Here is a 21,710-nt window from a genome sequence, read left to right on the forward strand (position 1 = left end):
TCAGCATGAAAACAGTTGTGGGAGGGATAATAAAGAGACAGCACCGAGGTATCTCATCGCTAGTGCTGATATCATTAAGTAAGTGCGCTAGAAATGTCGAGGTAAATGCACAGCAGTGAATCACAGTCAGGCATGATTAACCTTGGGTAGTCTGAACTAGAAATCATCACAAATGCAAAGGTACTGAAGAACACTGCAACAGACAGTACATCGAAAGTCATCCCAAGAGCAGGGGTCTTTGTGTATTTGTGGCATTTTTGAAATTTTGTCATTTTTTGTGTGTGTGGATGATAGGTGATCTCAGACCCCTGGTGTGACAAGGAGTAACCACGACACCACTGGACCCTCTGAAACACATGCCCTGGTTGGAATAATTTTCCTTGCAAGGATATTTTATACAATGAAAAGTTTCAAGTGCAATGTTCAAAGGATTACTGAAAAGATCATTGTTGTTTTGTTTTGTTTTTCCAAAGAATGTCTAAAACCCTGTATCGAAAAATATAAAAGACCAAGAGAGCACTCTTTCTCCATTTCTCTCACCCTCCTTAACCCTGTCCTTCAGCCTACAACTGGTAAAGCTGGGGGGAAAGGGATTTAAATAAAAATTAGATGTTTTTAACAAAATTGTGAAAGTTTTCTAACCATTGAAAACTGACCTTCCGTCACAAAAACGAAAGAATGAAACACTGCTGAATATTTCTGAGCAGTCCTAAAAGTTTAGAAACGTGCAGTGAAGCTGTAATCAGATGACCCACAGAGAGCTGTACATATTGAGAACAACAACAAAAAGCCCTTCAAATCCAGAATTCTTATGGCTTTAAAAGCATTCAATTACAAGGAACATGAATCAACTGGAGAAGACGCAAGACAGCTTAACACCTTTGTATTGTTTGCACCTTTAATTGACTTCCTTCAGTGCCAGTTCAGGTGATTTTTGTGCATGCAGACACAGTGAAGGCCATAGGAACATTGTGCAAAAGGACACAAATCTGCTCAGATTCTGCTCTTCCTCTTGGTTTTGCATAATTCTCATTCTCTTACGTTAATCTCAGTTCTCTCCAGCATTGTAATGACTGCCCTTATTTATCTGCCTAATTAGGATGTTGCATCGATTAATGTGAATCATCTAAAGTATGCCTGTTTCTTAATGTTTAATGTTATTATCAGTGGAGAGCTATGTCCTACCAGAGTCCATCCACAGAGTTAATGCATACAGGCAAAAAAACTACGCACGATGCTATTCAAAACAATGTATTTCCCACACCCAAACCCCTCTGAACAGTGCAGCACACATCCTGTGCTCTAGATTTCCATCCTCACAGGGGTTATGAGCAGCACCTTCACCCCTTTGGCTCCAGAGCACAGCCCCAGTTCCTGATTTTGAGGCCCTGGATGGAGCCCAGTGGACAAGGCAGGAGGAAATTTTTCAGGGGAGACTTGATGTAAATGCTTGGTTCATGAGCGCCTCACTGCCTGATTCAGGAGGGCAATCAACCTGTCTTTTGGAGCTGCATAAATAATCTTTGGATGGTGGTAGTAAATCTACACCAAGGGTGAATTAACTGCCACTGAGTCATATAAGCTTGGCTTGGGTATGTGGCTTGTAACATGCCTGAGGAAAATAAAAAAGACATTTGCAAGAAAGAAACATTAATTCGCTCCTCCCCATCTTTTCTGTTATTTTTATCTAGGCCAACACGCCTCGCTTTGTGGGTTTTTCTGCTGCTGTTTGTTTCATTTCCATGTGGAAACAATGATTCACAACGAAATGAATCCACAGCGCATCCTTTCTGGCTCCCCGCAGTTTCTGCCAGCCAGGCCTGAAGGTGCCACTTCTCCTACATCAGCATCTTTCCTTCTCAACATCCCTCCCAGGAGCAGACGGATGGACTCTTGAGACCCTCAGGGGAGCAACACCTCACAAGAGGGCATGGGCCTTTCACCAGAAGGACAGAGTGTCCTGTTGGGGTGTCCTCTCCATGCACATCTTGCACTCAGGTGCGAGCTGCTGCAACCCAAAAAGGAAGGAAAACTCTGTGTTTATGGCTGTCTGAGAGCCAGGGGTAAAAGCCTGTCCTAGAAGAAGGTGTAAATGAGAAGCAGCCCGGGGAAGGCCAACAAAATGTAGCAGAACAGGAACGGGGATGTCAGTGTTTACCTACACATTGAAATGTGTTAATCTGTATCACTGTAGCACTCAGGGATTCAGCGCTATTCAATAACAGACACATCTTAGTTTACTAACAGCTTTTGCTCTCCCCGCTTTTTCTTTTCCAGTTTGACCTCTGTTTTTCTCTGTTACCGCTCTCAATTTTATCTCTCTTTCTGAAAATTCAGTGTTTGCAATCTTTTTCCTCTTTCTTAGCTCCAGGCCTCTCTCTCTCTCTCTCTCTTTTTTTTTTTTTAAATCTTATTTTTGGTGCAATACTTGCTGGTTTCCTCCCATTCATGTCCCACTTTCTCTCCTGTTTCCTTTTCCACACAAACAATTTCTCTAACTAGAGGGGCCTCTGCTTCTTGAATACAGCCATTTGTCAGGGGTGAAAGTATTTTCTGCTTCTAAAATTTGTTCTAGGAACCAGTATCTGCTGTGGGGAAGCCTTAGCATATAGCAAAAATGTAAAGATAAGAATTATAAATACCCTGTATATAGAAAACTGTGTATCATTTCAGAAGGATGCACTATTTTGTCTTATTAGGCAAGGAACTTTGAAGTTTGTTGTGTTTCAAATGGCACGCTACATGCCACAACACGTAGTCTCAGAGCAAAATATATTAGGACATATCTCTGAACCCCTATTCTTTTAAGTTCTAAGGTTTAAAGTTTTAAGTTGATAAAGGAGAAGAAAGGAAAGTTGAAACATTCCTCGTGGATAAAATACCATCTGACTAGCAAAACCGCTGTGCAGTATGGCTCATGTTTTACATATTGCTAAATATCACTGAAAATAAATGTGTTCATTTCTCCAAAATACCTCCAGATGGCATTAAAACCCTTCTTCTTTTGGTTTTTATTGCAATATTATTTTAAAAAATGATAATTATTGGAATCATTCTATTAACCATTCCCAGCAATCATACTATCAGAAGGCATAAGGCTGCTAATGCTTAATTCAATTAATAAGTTTGGCTAAATATGCTCACATACTGTAATTACATTCCACAACACAGTCTACAGGACAAGTCATTTCTTACAGCATGTCTAATCTTTTTCTAGATTCATTTCCAGAAGACTTTTAATGTGTATTTGCAGCAGAAATGAAAACATCCCACTATAAATCACCGTTATAGTGCCTCCTTCTGTGACTACTTTTGGCCATGTAACAAATGGTGACACCTTGTGAGATTTACATGATGTAACGCTCTGAATTTAAATAACAGGAATCAGGAAACATAAATTACAGGCAAGATGCACTCTAAAATTCACATGACTGACTGCTACAAGAACTTCGCTCCCTCAAATGGGATTAAAAAGGTGAATGGTTTTGTAGAAATTCATACTGCTCCTGCATGGTAAATATTAAAGGAATTCACTTATCTAGCTCAGTTTGGGAGACTGTTGCTATTTATTTTTCTAACTTGCAGCCCATCTGTTTTGTAGACTGGTTTATGTTGGCAAAACAATTCAGTCCTTTGTATACTGGAGTTAAAAATGGTAAAAGCTTCTATTGTTGCACTAGAGTGAAGGTGAACACTGATATATTACAAGTGCCTGTTCCTATCTATTTCTCGACTTCTTTTGTTAATTCAAAAACATCAACAAAATCGTGAGAGACCAGAGATAGCTGTAATTGGATTTCAAGTAATTCAGAGGTGAAGCTGCAGACTGCAGTCTTTTAAAATTACATCAGTACATCAAAGGCATATGTGACATGATGTTTTTTAGCAAGTGTGACAAACTCCAGAAGCATTAAGGTAATGTTGAAGTCAGGTTGTAAAGGCCAGCCTCACACACCCACAAAAATCATTTCATATCTTTTCAGCATGATAGGGAGCCATTTCACCTGTGAAGATCTCTGACTTACTAGCATGCAAAAGTTCTAGGAATAATTAATGTTTAGTCATTATCTAAAAAGCCTTTTTAAGAACAGCATCACTGAAAGAGCTTTATCTTAATGAAAGAGAAAAAAAATACAAAACACCACCACCAACAACAAAAAACCACAACAGACAAATCCTATTTTGCCCAACCAATCTGATAAAAACATAGATGCTTTCCCTGATCATAAAAGTAAAAGTGACTTACGATGTATGGGTTGCACTTTTCTCTGGACTCTTTGGCTCTACATCACTTTTTCCTATAAAAGAGAAAAACAAAATGACATCAGAAATGGGTGAATAAGGAAATTGCTCAGATGTGATATGTCAAGGCTCTACTCATTGCTAATACTGACTGCTCTTGCCACATGCACAGAATACTGCTGAGGCAATCACAGGGCTGCTGGGGCACTGCTGAAGTATCTGCAAGCTGGGAGTCAGCCCTGACTTGACTTTTCTTGTCACTGGTACTTGTACTCTGGCAATGTCAGGCAAGAAAACTACAGGGGAGGCAGAAAGACTCAAGTAACTCAACCTTTACAAGGAACAGCAAACCTTGGAGGCATAGAAAGGACTTCTACAGCTCTACTATTGATAGTGCATCCCATCCAACATGCACAGACTCCCACACCCTGTTCCAGGAACCATTTCATACAGAGCAGAACAGTATCAGCAAAAGCTACTAAGGCAGAGATTAGGACACACTTCTGCAGATGGGTGTTTGGATTCACACTCATTTTGACACAGTAACTGTTTTAACACCTTTTGACCTGATCTTCAGCTGCTGTAATTAGGGTCTAGAGAAACTCTCTTTGCTATTTTGTGTAAGAAAAAACAAACTTTCAAGTTAACTTATTTTATTTTTTTAAGTACCTAAATACTTGAAAAGTATCAGGGGATCAAGGGTTTCCTCTTCTTCTTGTTTCCTTATGACTCACAAGCATCCTGGAAAAGCACATTGGCTTGTGATGACCTCTTCTTTGGTCCAAACCCACTTATCACTCTGAGAAACCTGAGAGAGTTACAGTTCAGCACAAGGTTTTTCTTTAGCTTTAACATGGATGAACAGGGCATGCTGCTCCACTTGAATCACCTTGAACTTGAATTCTGGACCTCATGACTGCAGCTGCTGATCCTCCTGTGGCACGAATAGCTGTCTACATATGAGTTTATGTTGCCTAGCAGACAATGAGGCACAGAGGTTGTATGTGACTAGCTTACTGATGGATGTGTTTTCCTGCACTACCTTTTAACGAACTTCATTAAGCCAAAACCCACCTGTGCCTTCTGAAAAACCTGTGAAAAGTGTTTGTTTTGTTCAGGTTGTTTCAGTGTTCCCTTGTCTGATCTTCTACTCGTTGACTTGAGCTGAGTGGGTTTTGGATCAGCCCCTAATCTATTTCATGCACATGAACACTGCTCATCATCTGCTCACTGATGGCAAAGTTCTCACCATCAGTTTTCATACAGTGTTGAGGTGTCAGCAATGGCTGGTAGGGGCACCTCTGGAAAATTTGCTGTTGCCATCAGAAAAGGAAGGATTTTGACACCGATGTCTTTCCACTGCTGTAAAGAAACATGCTGAAGGACTTACTCTAGAAAGTGAACTTCTAATTGTGGATGTCTAGTAAAGGAGGTTTGGGTAGTGCAAACACCTTGCTGTGGTGCTTGTAGATCTCATCCTCCCCTGTGGAAAGGTTTGAGTGTACCCAACTTATGTGCCCAATCTTTAGTGAAAAGGAAGCTCTGGATGACTTCAAAAACACCAGTGTCCCTCTGTGAACCTTTAGGGAAGCTAAAGGTACCTAAAATTTAAGCACAAGCTGGGCAGCCACACAGGATGGAATACATCTAGTCCATAAGCTCTAGGTCACTTTTCACTTTTAGCAGAGACTTCAGAAAGCATATCCAGATGATAACCTGCTGGCTAGAAAGCTGTTGCTACAGTGCATGTTTGTCAGCCTTAGGATGCCTGGAGCCGTGGAGCTCATCTGCATTATGGTAATTTGGAACAAGAAACCAACAGTAACAGTTGGCACATATTCAAAGATTTTCTATTCGTAACTTAGACTTTCTGTAAGTGATGAATTATTTCCATGAACACTGGTTTGTTTGAGTGTGAGGGGGAATATGGATTCCTGAGTGCTTTGCCAGAGTTCACATCAGTTCTACTTTCAGCAATGTATGTTAATGTAGCAACAAGGGAAACAGCACAAGTGCTGTGAGGAGAGAGAGGGAAGGGAATCTCTGTGATTTAGCCAAACTGGATATTAATGAATTACCCTACAGTAAGCATTTGCATCTGCTTTAATGCTAATCATCACTTAACATACTTCTGTGTGGAGGGGAAGGATGGAGCTTTTGCAGACAGTAGAAATGCATCAGTCCAGCCTATCAGAGTAGAAAATCTGGTCATTAATGTTTTATCAGTTCTTACCAACTTTGTTCACACTTGACTGAATCACAGAAATTTGAAAAATGTGTATAGGCTAAGCATAGTTGAATGTCACAGATATGCTACTGTTAAGCTATTGGATAAATAAAAGGGCATTATCTGTCAGAACAACTTGCTTTTTCTTTTTTTCTTTTTTCTTTTTTTTTTTTTTTTTTCCTCACACTTGGCTAGACCAAGATTTTTATTTCTATTTTTCATGTTACCTGCCAAATGCATGCAGGTACCATTGTGGGAGGCTGGCACTTGTTGGACCGCTAAAACCTCCCTAGCTCTGTTTCCTTTTAATGGGCAAATTTGTGTAGTCTGTTGTTTTTCTTAGTCAGATGGGAACTGACAAAGGATACATTACCTACCTCACAGGGCTACTGTTAGCACACTTCATTTCAGGTGCTATGCACTGTGTATGTCATCTGAAATGGATGTGGACATGTGTGTGTGTGCACGCCTGTGCGTTGGGGTGTGTGTGCATGCACGCGCCTCCAGAAGATCGTGGTGGAAAACATCAGCCCTCAGATCCTCAGCTGCAGACCTGGGAATTCTTTGCTAGTTCCTGCTACATCTCACACAACTCCCTTCCTAATTGTTTCAAATATTACCGGATGAGAAGATTAGATTTCTGCCATTTCAAAATGTATTTTAAATGGACTTTTGTAGGATTTCCCTGTTGAATAGTGGAAGACCAGAGAAGGCGTGTTCTCCTCTGAGCAGGAATTTGGGTGAATCATTCAACCTAACTGGCATAATTTCCCCTAATTTAAGTATAAATAATAGTTATTGTAACAGAGCAGTACAACTTCAGCCATGAAGGGTTTTTAAATGCTTTGATTTCCTTGTGGGGGAAAGATGAGAGAAATGCAAATGTTATCTACGAGAAGGACAAAGCTAGCAGCTGAAGTAAGAACTTTGCAAACGATGGGCACGGGAGACACTCCACAGAAGACATGGTGCAATGGGGAATACCAGCTAATTGGGACTCTGAAGATGTGTGTTTGGATAATGCAGTACATAGACCATTACATTTCTTTCCCATATGGAGTCATTTGCTAGTATTTCCTAACATCAAACTCCTTTTTCCATGATTTTTCTTAGAGTTTGTTGTACAGGACTGGTAAGGTCTATGTTTTATTCTGTCTGTGTCTTGTTCCATGTCTTTTTCTAACACCCTGACAAGAATCCTCATGGATACACATCTCAGAGGTAGTCAGATTCCTCTGCAACATTAGGAGATGTGTCTCAGTGTCTGAGAGCAACCCTAAATTCTGATACCAGTGAAGAAAGTGTTTCTGCATGGGTTCAGCCACTCTTTGGTTTGATTGCCATCACCCAGCCAGGCAGTATCAAGTGCACTCTAGCCCAACAGCAAACATACACTGATTTTGCTGAGCAGGATGAATGAGGAAATAAGAAGAAGCTGGAGGGGGGAGGGCTGATGGGGGAACTGGAAGTGAAGTGAGGTTGGACACCACAGGAGTAAGGAGTAGAGGAAAGGTGTAAGGTGGCAGGACTGCTTCCCCAATCCACAGGAGAGCAGGTTTCGTTAGAAATGCAGAACAACCTATTTTATTAAAGTGTTGCAAGAAGGAAATACATTAAATTAAACTATGACTAAAGCTATCCAAACACTGTGGCCTCTGATGTCATCGTGAAGTCCTCAGCTCAGTTTGTGTGTTTGTCTAGCTCATGACTCTTTGCACGTTTGCATAGCCCTCCGTATTATGGCCCTTTTGTGCTTCCTTCTCTCATTACTGTATTCATTATTTTCTGACAGAACCTCAGCCATTTTGTGTTTTATTATTTCCTTAGTGCTGGTCCTCACAGCAATATCAAACTGACACTGGCAATTAAGTGACACCACTGCATGTTTCTTCACAACATTGTCTTCCGCCTGACGACCTTTCCCTGGCAAAGAGCTGCACGGTTTTAATAGCCTACGTCTCCCAGACTTGTCTCGCTGGATGTCTTCTCCCTCACGCAGTGGGTGACCAGTCACTTTCAAAGCCCTACCTACCAGCTCAGGGCATTTTTCATCTTCAGTCACAGCCTTGTAATTTGCAAACAGGGCTCTGTGCTGGCTGACAGGTCAGGAAGCTAACAAAATGGTTCTTTTGGTTGAGACGATTTTATGTCGAGAGCAGAGTAGGATCATGTATTTTTAATATGCAAGACAACATTAACAACAGTCAGAGGTGTCAGGGGAGAGGATTAATACTTTGTTTCATGGAACAGTTCAATCTTTCCTTTCAATACAGCTGCTAAGTTTTTTACCATAACTAAATCTAATTAAAGTGCTGCTGGTCTGCACCACAATTTTTACATTGGAGTCCACTGAAAAGCAACAACCAGGAGCCATGCAAGCACACATCACCTCCCTTACCACTCTGCCAGCCAAAAAAGACCCACAGCCACATGGTCTTTGAGGCATTATTTGGTATTGGATTGGTAGGATGTTTATTATGGTGCAATAGCCACAAAATATACCATTGCCTATGACAGGTAAGTGGTAACACGTTTTTCAGCATAATTTTTGGTAGCCTATATCTGGCAGTGCCCTTGCCCAAGCAACTGGGTCATCTTTTTTCTAGCATTTTAGAAAAGCCATTCTTTTGCAGTTTCAGTCTTTCTCACCTATATAATGAAATAGCCATCATGAAATGAATCCTTTTTGTTCTTCCCAGTCCACAAAAGAAATGGTATTTTGATGGTCACCGTTCCCCACATTTGGCTAAAACAGAGTACTTCTTGGCAAAGCTCTATGCTGTCCTGGTCTGCTAACGTCGCTTTCTCAGTCCCTTGGTTTTCACAGTCATTGTCATTCCCTCCACCCAATGCAGCCATAAGCGAGTTAGTACTTACTTGTATTGCTGTGTCCTGTAGATCCCTGTTGTGACTCCTACAATAATAACAGAAAGAAGGTACAATGTGTTATTTTTATGGCACTTTTTAGCTGCAATACTTGCTTGAACATTACCTTAACAATACAAACAATATTGTTAATTGTTCATTTGGTTTAAAAGTCATTTTCAATTACAAGACTAAATCCAATATTTCTTTGAAAATGCTTTAATCCAAAGGCTAGTAAACTTATTTCACAGCAACCCTTTAAAGGTGCAATTCTTTCTATAGTTATTACCAGTCTCCTGCTTACTGTTCATTTATTGATCAGCCAAAACTTGTCTATTATTTTCCACGAGTTTAGATGAGTAGACAGAGTGAAGACCAATATTGTTTCATGGACCGTTGGATTCATGAGGTAGTAGCACAGCTGATTTTTCCTTCTCACATGTTGATATTGACAGCACCAGAGAATGGAAATACAGACTTTAGCACTGGGTCCCTGATATTACAAGGTCAACCTTGTATCACAGCTGTGATATTTATGAATATGGTACAATAAATTGTTTTTTCTTCACATGCAAATGTCCATATATTTTACTCACAGAATTTGTTTACATTCATAAAAATGTGAAAGAAGCCTATACATAAGAGGGAAATATAAATAGATACTATAATAAAATATTTTTAAATTGGGAAAAAATAAGAATACAAGGAGGAGAAGAAAATAACTCTATCATCTGAAAAAAAAAAAAAAAAGAACACTTTTGGAGATACTGAAATATGAGGTTATGAGGTTAACATAAAAATTCTGCCAAGCAAACACCTGACCTTTAACTATATCTGGGGTCTCTCGTTCTGCTCTCTGTTGACCAACACAATGCTAATGATATTGCAATTTTACTTTGGTAGAAATGTCACGTGTTTTGCGAAGCTGTGAAGCGCCTTGAAGACTTTTTGAGAATGCATTGCTGGTAATCAGCCTTACATTAAATCTCCTGAGTAGGTTTGTTTAAATCTGCTACATTTTAAATAGTTCTGGCCAGTGATAGGCAACTCTTAAGCTTTACACATTAAAAACTTGGGTCACTGGCCCCATGTTCATGGTATGAGCAAATTACTGTATATTATTATATATGTTCATTAGCTACTCCTCTTGTTACCTCACATTGGAATCTTGGTTACCATAAAATCAGCCCAGAATAGGCTATATGAAAATGGCCTCTGTCCAGTTATTTCTCTGAAAAATATTGAGTACTTCTGCTGTGCCCTCAAGGCTTTTAATACAACCATTAACTCAGTTCAGGGCCTTCCATCGTGCCAGAAACAGCCTGAGATGTGGTGGGCTATGGTTGATTGAAGGGAAGGTGTCCTCTGTGCAGCTTAGATAACATGAGTACACACAGGAGTACCTCCTCAAGTGCACGCTGCAATTACAACAGTAAGAACTACTCTGAGAGGCCAGGCACACGTAACATTAATTTTTGGTGAGGAATCAGACACTGGACTAGATCTCTGGTACAAAGAGGCTGAGTGATGGGCCAGACACACAGCTGGAAGGGGGAGGTTCCACTTTATGTGTTTGTTCTTTTTACTTCTAGGCAAAAGCTGGAATGTGTACATTTCTGCTACATTTTAAAGAGGTGAAACGGCTGAGAAGTTTGTTGGTTTGCTACAGCTCAGAAGCCAGACTTCAGGCCTTAGGTTGGCCTTAAATTTAAGAAAACAACAACAACAACAACAACAAAAACACAGAACCACATCTTAAAATATTTCCCTTTTTCATTCTTCCTCCAACTCCTGTCTGTGCCATCTCGTCACTTGCTCACCAGATCCCACAGAGATGCCACCCATAGAAATCTCCAAGGTAGAAATTTGAAGAAAGGAACTTCAAGTCCCCAGAGAGCTCAAGGATGCTCTGACCTGGCCAAATAAGTTTTTGCTGTGGGTACTGCAGAAACATGCCTCAGGGGCTGGAGGGCCCAAGGGTTTCTTGGCAACTCCAAATGGAGATTGTCCGAATGGTGGGTATTGGGCTCTTGAAGACTTGGCTGATCAAATCTCCTCCATCTGAACCATTTGCTTTGGAGTAAAGGCTTTCTGGACTGCATGACTTTAATCTGTATAATTTTTATGGCATAGCACACATCTGTAATTCAGTGACACCCTACACATCTGAAATGGGAGACATCAAATTCTGGGGCAAATATTAAGAGTTTCTACCATCATCTACAGTAAAATGTCTCATATGCTGACAATGTCTCTACGTACGTGTTTCATATGCTGAAAATAATTTCTCAATTATTCTAAATTGTCTGCTTTTGACATATTACCTCATCATTTTATGAATGCCTCTGATAAAGGAGTATTAAAGACTTCCCTCCCCACCCCCCCATGACTGAATATAATCTTATGAAGTCAGAATAGGTTTGCAGTGGTGATGTAATGATATATACACTTGAATTTAAATGCTTAATGGCCAGGCTGCCAATAAAAGTAGGCTCTTAGAACATGTTCAGTTTCCAGAGTAGTGAAATTATGTACCTATAGGTGGAGAGATTGTTTTCTGTTTTGGGAAATAGAGTTATTTTGATGGAAATATCCTTGTGTTTATAAAATTGTTTGAAACTGCTAAACAAGGAAATTGCTTACTCTTTTACATTTTCATCAACTTCAGGAAGAATGCACCCTTACCTTTTAACTGTCTAGAATGGTATCTTACCTCTGCCATTGACTTTGCTTTGTTTCAAATTTCACTTCAGCAAAACAAGAACTATAACATTTTCACTTCTCCTTTTAACTGATACTTTAAAGTAAGTGTCTTGATTCTCAATAAATTATTCTTAATAAAAAGGCTACTAAAAATACAGTCATGAAATAGAGCATACTCTTGCTGAGGTAGGAAAAAGTATGCCTTTATGTAACTTAAACAAGGCTTCACTTCTGGAGTTTTTTTTTTTTTTTTTCTTTTTTTTTTTTTTCTCCAGATTGTTAAAATAAACAAGAAAGGAAAAAGCAAATGAAATTGGCACTGAAAAGACAACCTTATTATCATAACTTAGCTTCTGATAATAATCGCTCCAATTTAGTGACAAGACACCAGTTTTCCTGAAGTGGATAAATTAATTCTCAAATAACAAAATGATGGCTGATCATAACATCACATACATATAAATAGAAATCAAATATCCGATCAAGTTTTCAAGGCAGTAAAAATGAAGAAAGAGAGCAAAGATGATCTTGGAAGTCTTTTCCAACCTGATTAGTTCTAGAATGTGAGCATATTCTGAGATGTAAGTACCATATTGTGGTCACAGTCTTGGGCAGCCTGCTCTAGGTGGCCTTGCTTGAACAGTGAAATGTCTACGTTCCACCACAAAGTGCTGCATGGACAGTCACGGACAGGGTGTATGTTAACACAAGCAGTTTATTGGCTTCTGCATGCGCTGAAGCTCCTGGATGGAATGGAGTTTCTCCAAGGGTCTGGGTGGTCACTGCCCGCTGCTAACAGGTGTCTCTGTTGCACTGCTGGAGAGATTGGTGTTGTGCAGCTGTGCCAGGCTGCTGGTGCAGCTGTCTGTGGCCTACGCCAGGCTCAGAAAGGTGTCTGAGCCATCCAACTGCACCCCAAGCGTGATCTCAATGGAGAGGGTGCTCTTGAAGGCATCGGTCAGCTTGATCTTGCAGGAGCGGCGGGAGGGCAGCACCGTCAGGCAGCAGTGGCACAACTGCGGCAGAAACTCCCAGGCTGCTTTCACCAAGGCCTGGAACCAGTGGGTGGTTTCCTCCACAGTCAAGTAGGAGCTGGTGCAGTGGCTACGTAGGAGGCTGGGCTCCTGTCTTCTGCTCAGCTCGTCCTCGGGGTGATGGAGGAAGCACAGCATGTCCCCCACCAGCTGCTCCCTCGTGCAGGCTGGGGTTCCTCGTTTGCATCTTCCCCACGGCACCCAGTTCTGGGTGGAAGGCATGTCCCGGGGGAGGCCTCAGGGGCATGAGCAGGTGGTAGAGGACATTGTCTTCCTGGGCACTGCCTTATAGAGGCAGCCCATGCTGATGGCTGGCTGCAGCTGTGGCTTGAAGGGACAGTTGCTGGAGAGTCCTTGGCAGGCCCCAAGAAGTTCATTCACCAGCTCCTCTACCACCTTGCACTTGTCAGCCATGTATGGCATTGGCCACTGGGTGTGATTGGCTCAAACCCTGCCCAGATCCCAGGTGTCATCAGAGTCACTGTCTTGGTCTGCATCACCATTGTCCTTCTTCTTCCTTGCAGAGCTGCCCTGCTTGCTGCGGCTGCCCGGCTCACGGCTTCTTTTCTTGAGCCGCTGGCAGGAGGTCAAACAAGGCCCAGAGATGCCACTGCTGCAAGGCAGTGAAGAGCAGAGCTCCCAGGGCCACCCCACTCTGCTCCTCTGCACGCTGCTGCATTCTCTCATGCATATCCACATCCGTGTGATCATCCACCCACCACGGCTTCTGGGCAATGCCCAGCACAGCCATGGCAAGGAAGATCGGATGAGCCATAGCCAGCAGGAGGTGCGAGCTGCACTCACCGACGGCCCAGGCCACAGTGTGGTGGTGCTGCCTACTGCTGGCCCTGATGACAGCTCCTCTGCTGTGACCCATCCTCTGTGCTGTCAAAGGCACCACAGCTGCATCACAGCAATCCCCCTCGCCTTGCATCTCTAAGTTTGGGTGAAGGTCCTTGCAGCTCTTGGACATGAGAAGACTTATCATGTCACACATAATGTCCCTAAAACAGTGATGTCACTAAACAGTCCCTAAACCAGTCCCCTCATAAACTCGTGTTGTCTATGACTGATGACTACATTGTCTTTCAGGTGTTTTTCAGTAACTCCTGGAATAATTTTCTTCATAGTTTTACCTGGCACTAAGGTGAGACTGATAGGTCTGTAATTACCATGGTGTGGGCACGGTCTTGGGCAGCCTGCTCTAGGTGGCCTTGCTTGTGAAGGGGAAATGGACCAGGTGACTTCCCTAGGTCCCTTCCAACTTCAGCTGGCTTGTGGCTCTTTTTTTTTTTTTTTTTGGAAAATGCTTCCCAATTGTGTGGCAGTGGTGCACTCATAGGTGCAACCTATGCCCACGTTCCCCCACAAACTGCTGCACAGGCAGTCATGGACAGGATGTTTGTTAACTGAGCAATTTGTTGGCATCTGCATAGCCAGAAGCTCCTGGAGGGAACAGAGTCTCTCAAGAGTCTGGGTGGTCACTGCCTGGCTGCTAACAGCTGTCTCTGTTGCAAGCCTCCACACATCTTCCTCAGCTGCCTGGGACCCCAAATACGGTTTGGCTACAGAGAAACTGTTCAAGAGCAATTCCCACTGCCTGTTGAGCAGTGTATTCTGCGTGTCTGATGTGCTCAGTCCTGAGGCACCAGCACCCAGAGGATGTCTGGGACAGGCAGACATCAACGGACCTCAGTAAACTCAATTCTGGGGGTTTTTCAATAACTCCCAGAATAAAATAAAAATAATAATAAAAACAAAACAAAACAAACAAAAAAACCTCCATAGTTTTACCTGGCACTGAAGTGAAACTGACTAGAGGGAATAGCCTCAAGTTGTGCCAGGGAAGGTTTAGTTTGGAAATGAGGAGACATTTCTTCTCAGAAAGAGCAGTCAGGCACTGGAACAGGTTGCCCAGGGAGGTGGTGGAGTCACCATCCCAGGAGTCCAAGGAAAGGTTGGACGTGGTCCTTAGGGACATGGTTTAGTGGTGACATTGGTGGTAGGGGGATGGTTGGACCAGGTGGTCTTGGAGGTCTTTTCCAACCTTATTGTTTCTAGGATGTATTCTAGAAAAGGAGGCAGCAGAATTAAGAGCATTTTTTCCCCACACAAGAGTAGAGAATTAATGCCTGAACATGAAAGCTCATTCGTACAAGCATCGAATTTAATTATTCATTTAAAGTTTATTTATTAAGATGTTTTTAATAAAATTACAATCAAATAATGCCTAATCATTTGTACATAACAAAGTGTGACAGAGATAGGAGAAAGGAAAGCACATGCAGCCTGTCACATCACACACTGATTCAATTATCCTTAAGCTTTGAAAAACAAGAAATAAAGAGACAGTCATTGCCCCTTCCTAGTAAATTCAAGAGTACAAATTAATTCCACAGAGAAAGAAAATTCAAAGTTAATGATCAAGCGTAACTTTATGACCTATATTATATAGAGGACAGCTCCCTGTATGTGCTCTCCTGGTAGTGTTGTGCTGGAAAACCTACTGGGCAGTAGCTAACACTTCAAACCTGACAATGACTTCCATTCTTGTGGATTAATGTAGACCTCCAATGTTAGTGAGGTCTGATTTTATATGCATGTGTAGTATATGCACATACACCTTCCCATCCACAGAGTATATTGAGCTATATAGGTGGATGTATCCACACACACAGTTTCAAAAATGTAATTCTGTTGTATGTGTAATATATAGAACTCAGTTATTTAGCTTTTATTGCTAGACTGATTTCAAAACCAGTCTAGCTATAGTTCCTGTGGTCTTTGCAACTTTAATAGCCTCATTAATAAATTTCAAGTTTCAGGTTGTCAAATCACTAATTACTTGAGTTGCAGGTGAAAAGTAGTTTGGTATGTACAGGAAGTAATGATGCTGACACTCAGTTTTTATAGACAGAAAAGAAAGAATGATTTGCATCCTTGCAGCAAGGTGGGAGTCTTACAAGCTTTTTCTCATTCCCGAGATCATGAATACCTTTTCACCTGGGATTTTTGTTGTTGTTGTTAAAGGATTGCAGTCTATTTACTCCTCTGGAGTGGAGTTGGTTTGAAGAGAAACTGCAAATGACCTGAACTGGTCTCTCAGCATTTCCATAAAGGCTGGAAATGAATTCACAGTACCATACACTGCATGGAGATGAAGAGATGGAGAGAAGGAGCTGATGCCCCAAAGTTAGACTTTTAGTCTCTTTGCTGGTCTTGCCCACTACTTGCCTGATAGGCTCATTTTTCTGAGTAACTTGACATCCTCTACAGTTTGGTATATTTCTCAGGTTCTAATAACTTCGGACAGCTGTGTAGCTTATCTGTAGGAAAGCTTCCTAAGAGTTAAGGAGTTATCTCCTATGAGATCCAATAAGTAGTTTTTCACTACTCTTTGTGAAAAACAACAGTTAGCTTATGAATATTTCAAAAACACTACTGAAAAATTAGGAAAGCATTATTTGGATTTGGGAGCCTTAAAAGCTGATGCCTTCTTGAGTATCCAAATCTATAGATTCAGAGAAGGTTAAATAAACCCATTTTAATTATTTAAAATATATTTACAAATAGAGATGGTATCTAAATTTATTGTTTTTTATGGCCAGTAATGTAGGATTTTTCCAAGAGGAGATTCACTGGGTACTTAATCCACATCTCACACAAAGAACTCTAATTTCTGGCTATGCAGGCCACCCAACACACAATACAGTGTCCATGTCATTATATGTATAAAGGTATGTGCATAAACTATTGGATAAAATCTCATCCATCCTTAGCTTGAATAAAATGGGGATTCTACTTTGTTAGGACAAGAGGCAACCAACTAGAAAGGTCTCTTTAAAAATGAATGGTAGACCTCCAAAACAGCTTTGCAGTTCAAGCTATCAGAGTATTTCCCAGAGAGACGGATGAACAGGCAGAGAGAAAATGAGATAGTCAATATCAGCCATTATTCACATATCTTTGCCCTACAGTCTGTGGTTCTGTTATTCCTATATTTATCACAATACAATTAGTTGTGAGGAAGTGAGTTCATGACCATCACACACATTTGCCAATAGGGGCATACTTTGCCCATACACATCTGCACACGTGCAACACAAAAACATTTCATGGTAATAATTGTAGCAGAAACTGCAGGGCTGCAAGCACCATTTCATTTTTGTCATTCACATTTGAACGTTTCACCGGCTGGTAAGTTGCTGATCCATCTCCTACTGGGCTTATTCTAACTTAGGAAGCCTGTAGCCCGCCTACCATCTTCAATCAACTGTCTGTCTTCAATGAGCAAAAACAGTGAGTTATTTCCTTCTTTTTCTTTCATAACATGCCAGAGATGTTTTGGTTTACACCCCTGGTACTTCAAAATCATGACACTATCATCCACGGAAAAGCTGTTTTACCGTAGGCAAATTTTGACGTTTTCTTGGCTTTGTGGTTACAATTATTCTGTGCAATAAATTTTGCAGAATGGACTTACAGTTACCAAAGGAACTTTCTTTATCAGGAAAAGGGCTATAAATGGCATCAATGCCATCTTTCAAGTTTTAATATTTCAAGAAAGATGCTTGTAGCATATAAACAGTATATGATGATACAATGTGAGAATTGTATTGGCTTATCCACAGGATATCTGACCTCATTCCATCCTGATTTACCAAGTATGAATATTGTGGTTTCCCCAAGTTGTTGTCAATAAACTTCGCTGTACCCCACCATATGCTGCCTGTGATACATATACATTACTGGAGCTGGTTTCAAGGGACCATCAGCAGGACCAGTGGCCTTGGCCCTCTGGGGGGACCAGGGACATTGTGGTCCACAGCCATTGGATTTGGGCAGGCAAATACTTCTGTGGCTCCTCCAGGCATCACTGCACTGCACTGCCTGCCTCTGTAGCAAAACTACCCCTGAAACCAGGTCGGTAGCAGGGGATGTCCACCTGCTCCTCAGCCCCTAGCTGTGTAGGCCAGTGTATTAGCAAAGCCCATCTCAGCCCTTGATGGACAAATGAACCAAAAGCTACTGGATGCGAGCAGGAGCTTCTTGACTTGCAGCAGCTGTATATGCTCTGAAGTACTGGTCAGGAGCCTCAGCAGGTGCCCACAGAAGGCACCACTTCAGGACACCCCACCAAGGACACCTGTGTTTTTCCCTGTGGTAAAGAACCTGTGGCCATCACACGAGGGTCAGTGTTGCTGCCATAAAATATGCAGACAAGACCATGTACTGCTGCAGAGGCTGTAGGCAAGGAACAAGCAAGGGGATAATGGCCCACAAATGGAAAAGTCTTCAGCACTGCATCAGCCTCAGCCCAGAGCCCTCACATGCTTAACCAGAGCCTGTGCAGGATGTATTTTGAGGTGCAGAAGGCATGACTCTACATTGTTACATCTCTTACCTTGTTTGGGAAGGAAAACTTGTTTTGTTCTGCCTTCCCTGGTGTGTGAATAGCTGATAGTGGTGGAGGCCAAGAATGGGTCATCTCCTGAAAAACAATATTGTACAGCAGACTGTATATAGAAAGTCAATGGAATAAGAGACAATAACAGTATATCAGTAGCACAAATGTCTGGGTAGTGCAATACGTAAGTTACTGCAGCTTCTAGGAAATGTCCAGTTTACATATAATCTAGACAATACATGATCTACATTGATTTTTATCGCACATTCTTGAGAGAAGTTCTTAAGTACCATTTCATTTTCCTGAATAGTTAATGCATCTTAAGTGCAAGAAGTTTGATTTTTCTGACAATCAGCAACCACATTTTTATCATGCAATGTATTCTGTCTGGTGAGACTAACAGAATAATTTTATTTTTACTTTTTGTAGTATGGGAACAGAAATCTCAGTTTGTGGCCGAGTAATGAAGTACATCCTATGGACTAATAAAATAAATTTCACAGGCAAGGTCAGAATGATAAATGTTTAACACTCTGCACTTGCCCAATGGTTAATTCCTAAAATTGCCTTTTCCATACTGAAGGAATTGAATAAGCTCCTAGCTGCCACTTGTTTGTGCCTTACAGGTGACAATTGTGCAGCAAACCCTAAGCAAGGTGTGTTGCACTCCACCTTTGCCTCCTCCCCATTATTATTGTCATCATTATTGAAATACATTTTTAATAACTAAGAGATGCAAGTAGCTTGAATTGACTTGTATGCAGTTATTTCTGACCCAGCTTCAGGTAGCAGGCAGACACACCTTCAATGTCATTACCTGTCAAGGAAGAATCAGTTGGTCTCCAAAACAAGTCTGCTTTTAGGAAGGTAGGGGCTGATGGATCTGTGTGAGTTAAACACTTCAGATAAGAGATGTTTTGTTAAGAGAGAGGCTTCATATTCCTCTCTAATGTAGGCTGTTATAAGATGGATGTGGTTTTTGACATGTTCAGCAGCAACAGCTATAATATTTGGTGCACAGTAGCTTAACAGAAGTTATATGAGAAACAATGCAGAGGATGACAATCCTGAAGAGCCAGCCCATAAGTTTCAAGAGCTGAAGAGGAAATAACATCCTGCCTAAGCATGGGACTCACTGATACTATCAAGAGTTTGCCTGACAGATGCTTTGTGGGTTTTTGATACCATTAGTTGACTCTGGAATTGATTCTCAGTGATATTCCAAGGAGATGTGCTGAGATCTATGATCACTCCCAGAATAATACTGAAGTTATATTTCCATGACTCATTTCTTTTTAAAAAGAAAAGAAATTGTTCTAGTTTGAAAGAAGGTGTGGGTGAATTTCTTGCCCATGCTTCACTAGTGCTGATGGAAGTGCTTCCTGACCCTGCATGGACTGAGATGGGGCATTTTTTACATAAAAGAAAGTCTCTGGCTCTTCTGCCACTGAACAGATCAGCCCTTTCAACATAGTTTATTAGTAATAAATGTCACCTTTAAAGCGTTCTTGATAAACAGTTTATTTCCTAATAAAAACTACATTCTTTTATTTTATTTGAGGCTAAAAAGTTACATGATTTATTATACTTCTGTAATCTACGTGGGTGCCTGTAATCAGCACATCATGTGGTTTGCAGTTTCAGTATCAGAATTGCTTTGCTTTTCAGTTCTTTGAGGCAGATTGTTCATCTTATGACTCGCTTATCTGATAAGTGCCAGCAATTGCACTATATAGTAAGTTTTAATATACAATAAGTTCTTTAAACACAGGCAAGCAAAAACACAGGCTACTAAAAACACAGGCAAGTGGTTTGACATTTGGAAGGGAGCAGTCCTACAGCTGCAAGTACCTGGCAGAGGTGCTAATATTTACAAAAGATGAATGAATTGCATACTGAGAAATATTCCAGTCCTAAGAGTTTATGACAACAAATTTGTGGAAAGCAGAGTTGCAATAGGGACTTTTACTCCTAAGGCTGTGATCTAAAAAAGGATCAGTTCCTCATCTTCTTTCCTCCGTTTTTCTTTTACATGACCACTTGCTTACTTTCTAGAAAAGCAAATATTGTGCATACAGAGGAAAGGTGTTTCCACCTGTAAAACTCCATTCCCACATAAAGTGTTTTTCCCAACGAGCTGATGTGCTGAGCCCCAAAGCTTTCATAGGAAAGAATTATGTAGCCCTTTCTTTTGAAGGGCAATGCTTTATATTACATCTGTCAACTAAAGAATCGGGCCAGACAGACTGGGAGCTTCTGGTGGTTTTGAACTAAAGTCATCCTACTTGTGAAATACACTGCCCAGTACTTATGATTTCCATTTGCCTAAGCAGCAGTTCCTCCATGTTATACAGTGGCTGACCCCCACAGTCATGTTCATGGAAACATCTTCTGAGAAGTCTGCTATATGCTGTGCAGAAACCAATCTGTTAGCCAGAGCAGAGCTCTTCCCTCCCTCCTTGTGTGCTCAAGTCTGACAATGATACCTTCATCCATGGAAAGGACTAGAGGGCTGATTAAAAATAAAGGTGACCTTTTTTTTTGACATGTCAAAATCTTTCATTTCTTCTTTTCCCCAAGATTATTTCTCATCCACACTTCAATGAAAAATGGCCTTAATCGTCTTTTTTTTTTTTTTTTTTTTTTTTTCCATTTAGCTTCTCTTCTTCCTCCCTTTGTACTTTGAGTTGTCGTATATAATAAAGTTTTCTACATAATTTAAATTTGATGTAACCTTTTCTGACACACAGATTTAGTAATATCACTGATATTTACCTTGGTTAATAATTGCTATTATAATGAATATCTGAATGTGATTTTACCAGAATAATATTTTGAATTGTGATCCTACCATTTATTTATTGCTACCCTTTGAAATTCAGACAACTTAGAAATGAAATCAAATTAGAAAACAAAAACTAACGTATAAACAGAAAGCATAATATAAGCAAAATCTGCAAACTATGGGTTGTCAACTTTCAGCAGTGGTAAGCTTTAAATGCAGTAAAATATTTTTTGAAGAGAGAAGCATTAAGCTACGTGCAGAGTCTCTTTCTGACTGCCAAGAAGAGAATCTCAAAAAACAGAAGGAAGGATTTAGGTGTCCAGAAAGGTCAACAGCAAACAGAAACAAGTATAGAATATGTCCCTGTGCACAAACTCTTGTGATTTTAGGCTCTCTCTGAAGATATTTGACACAGATTAAAAGCACTGGTGGCATATTATTATATAA

The 21,710-nt window shown here is 40.9% G+C and overlaps 1 protein-coding gene across 1 annotated transcript in view; it reads right to left on the reverse strand.

Annotated features, from left to right (window-relative positions):
- AFF3 (AF4/FMR2 family member 3) overlaps positions 1-21,710 on the reverse strand; it is a 291,962-nt gene that overhangs the window by 125,416 nt on the left and 144,836 nt on the right. Inside the window, exons 5-7 of the mRNA XM_035315957.1 lie at positions 18,476-18,562; positions 9,347-9,383; positions 4,247-4,298 (exon numbers count right to left, since the gene is read on the reverse strand). Of these exons, the coding sequence (XP_035171848.1) occupies positions 4,247-4,298; positions 9,347-9,383; positions 18,476-18,562 (176 nt within the window). The remainder of the gene's footprint in view (positions 1-4,246; positions 4,299-9,346; positions 9,384-18,475; positions 18,563-21,710) is intronic.

This window comes from Oxyura jamaicensis, chromosome 1, assembly GCF_011077185.1.
Source record: "Oxyura jamaicensis isolate SHBP4307 breed ruddy duck chromosome 1, BPBGC_Ojam_1.0, whole genome shotgun sequence".
Classification (NCBI taxonomy): Eukaryota; Metazoa; Chordata; class Aves; order Anseriformes; family Anatidae; genus Oxyura; species Oxyura jamaicensis.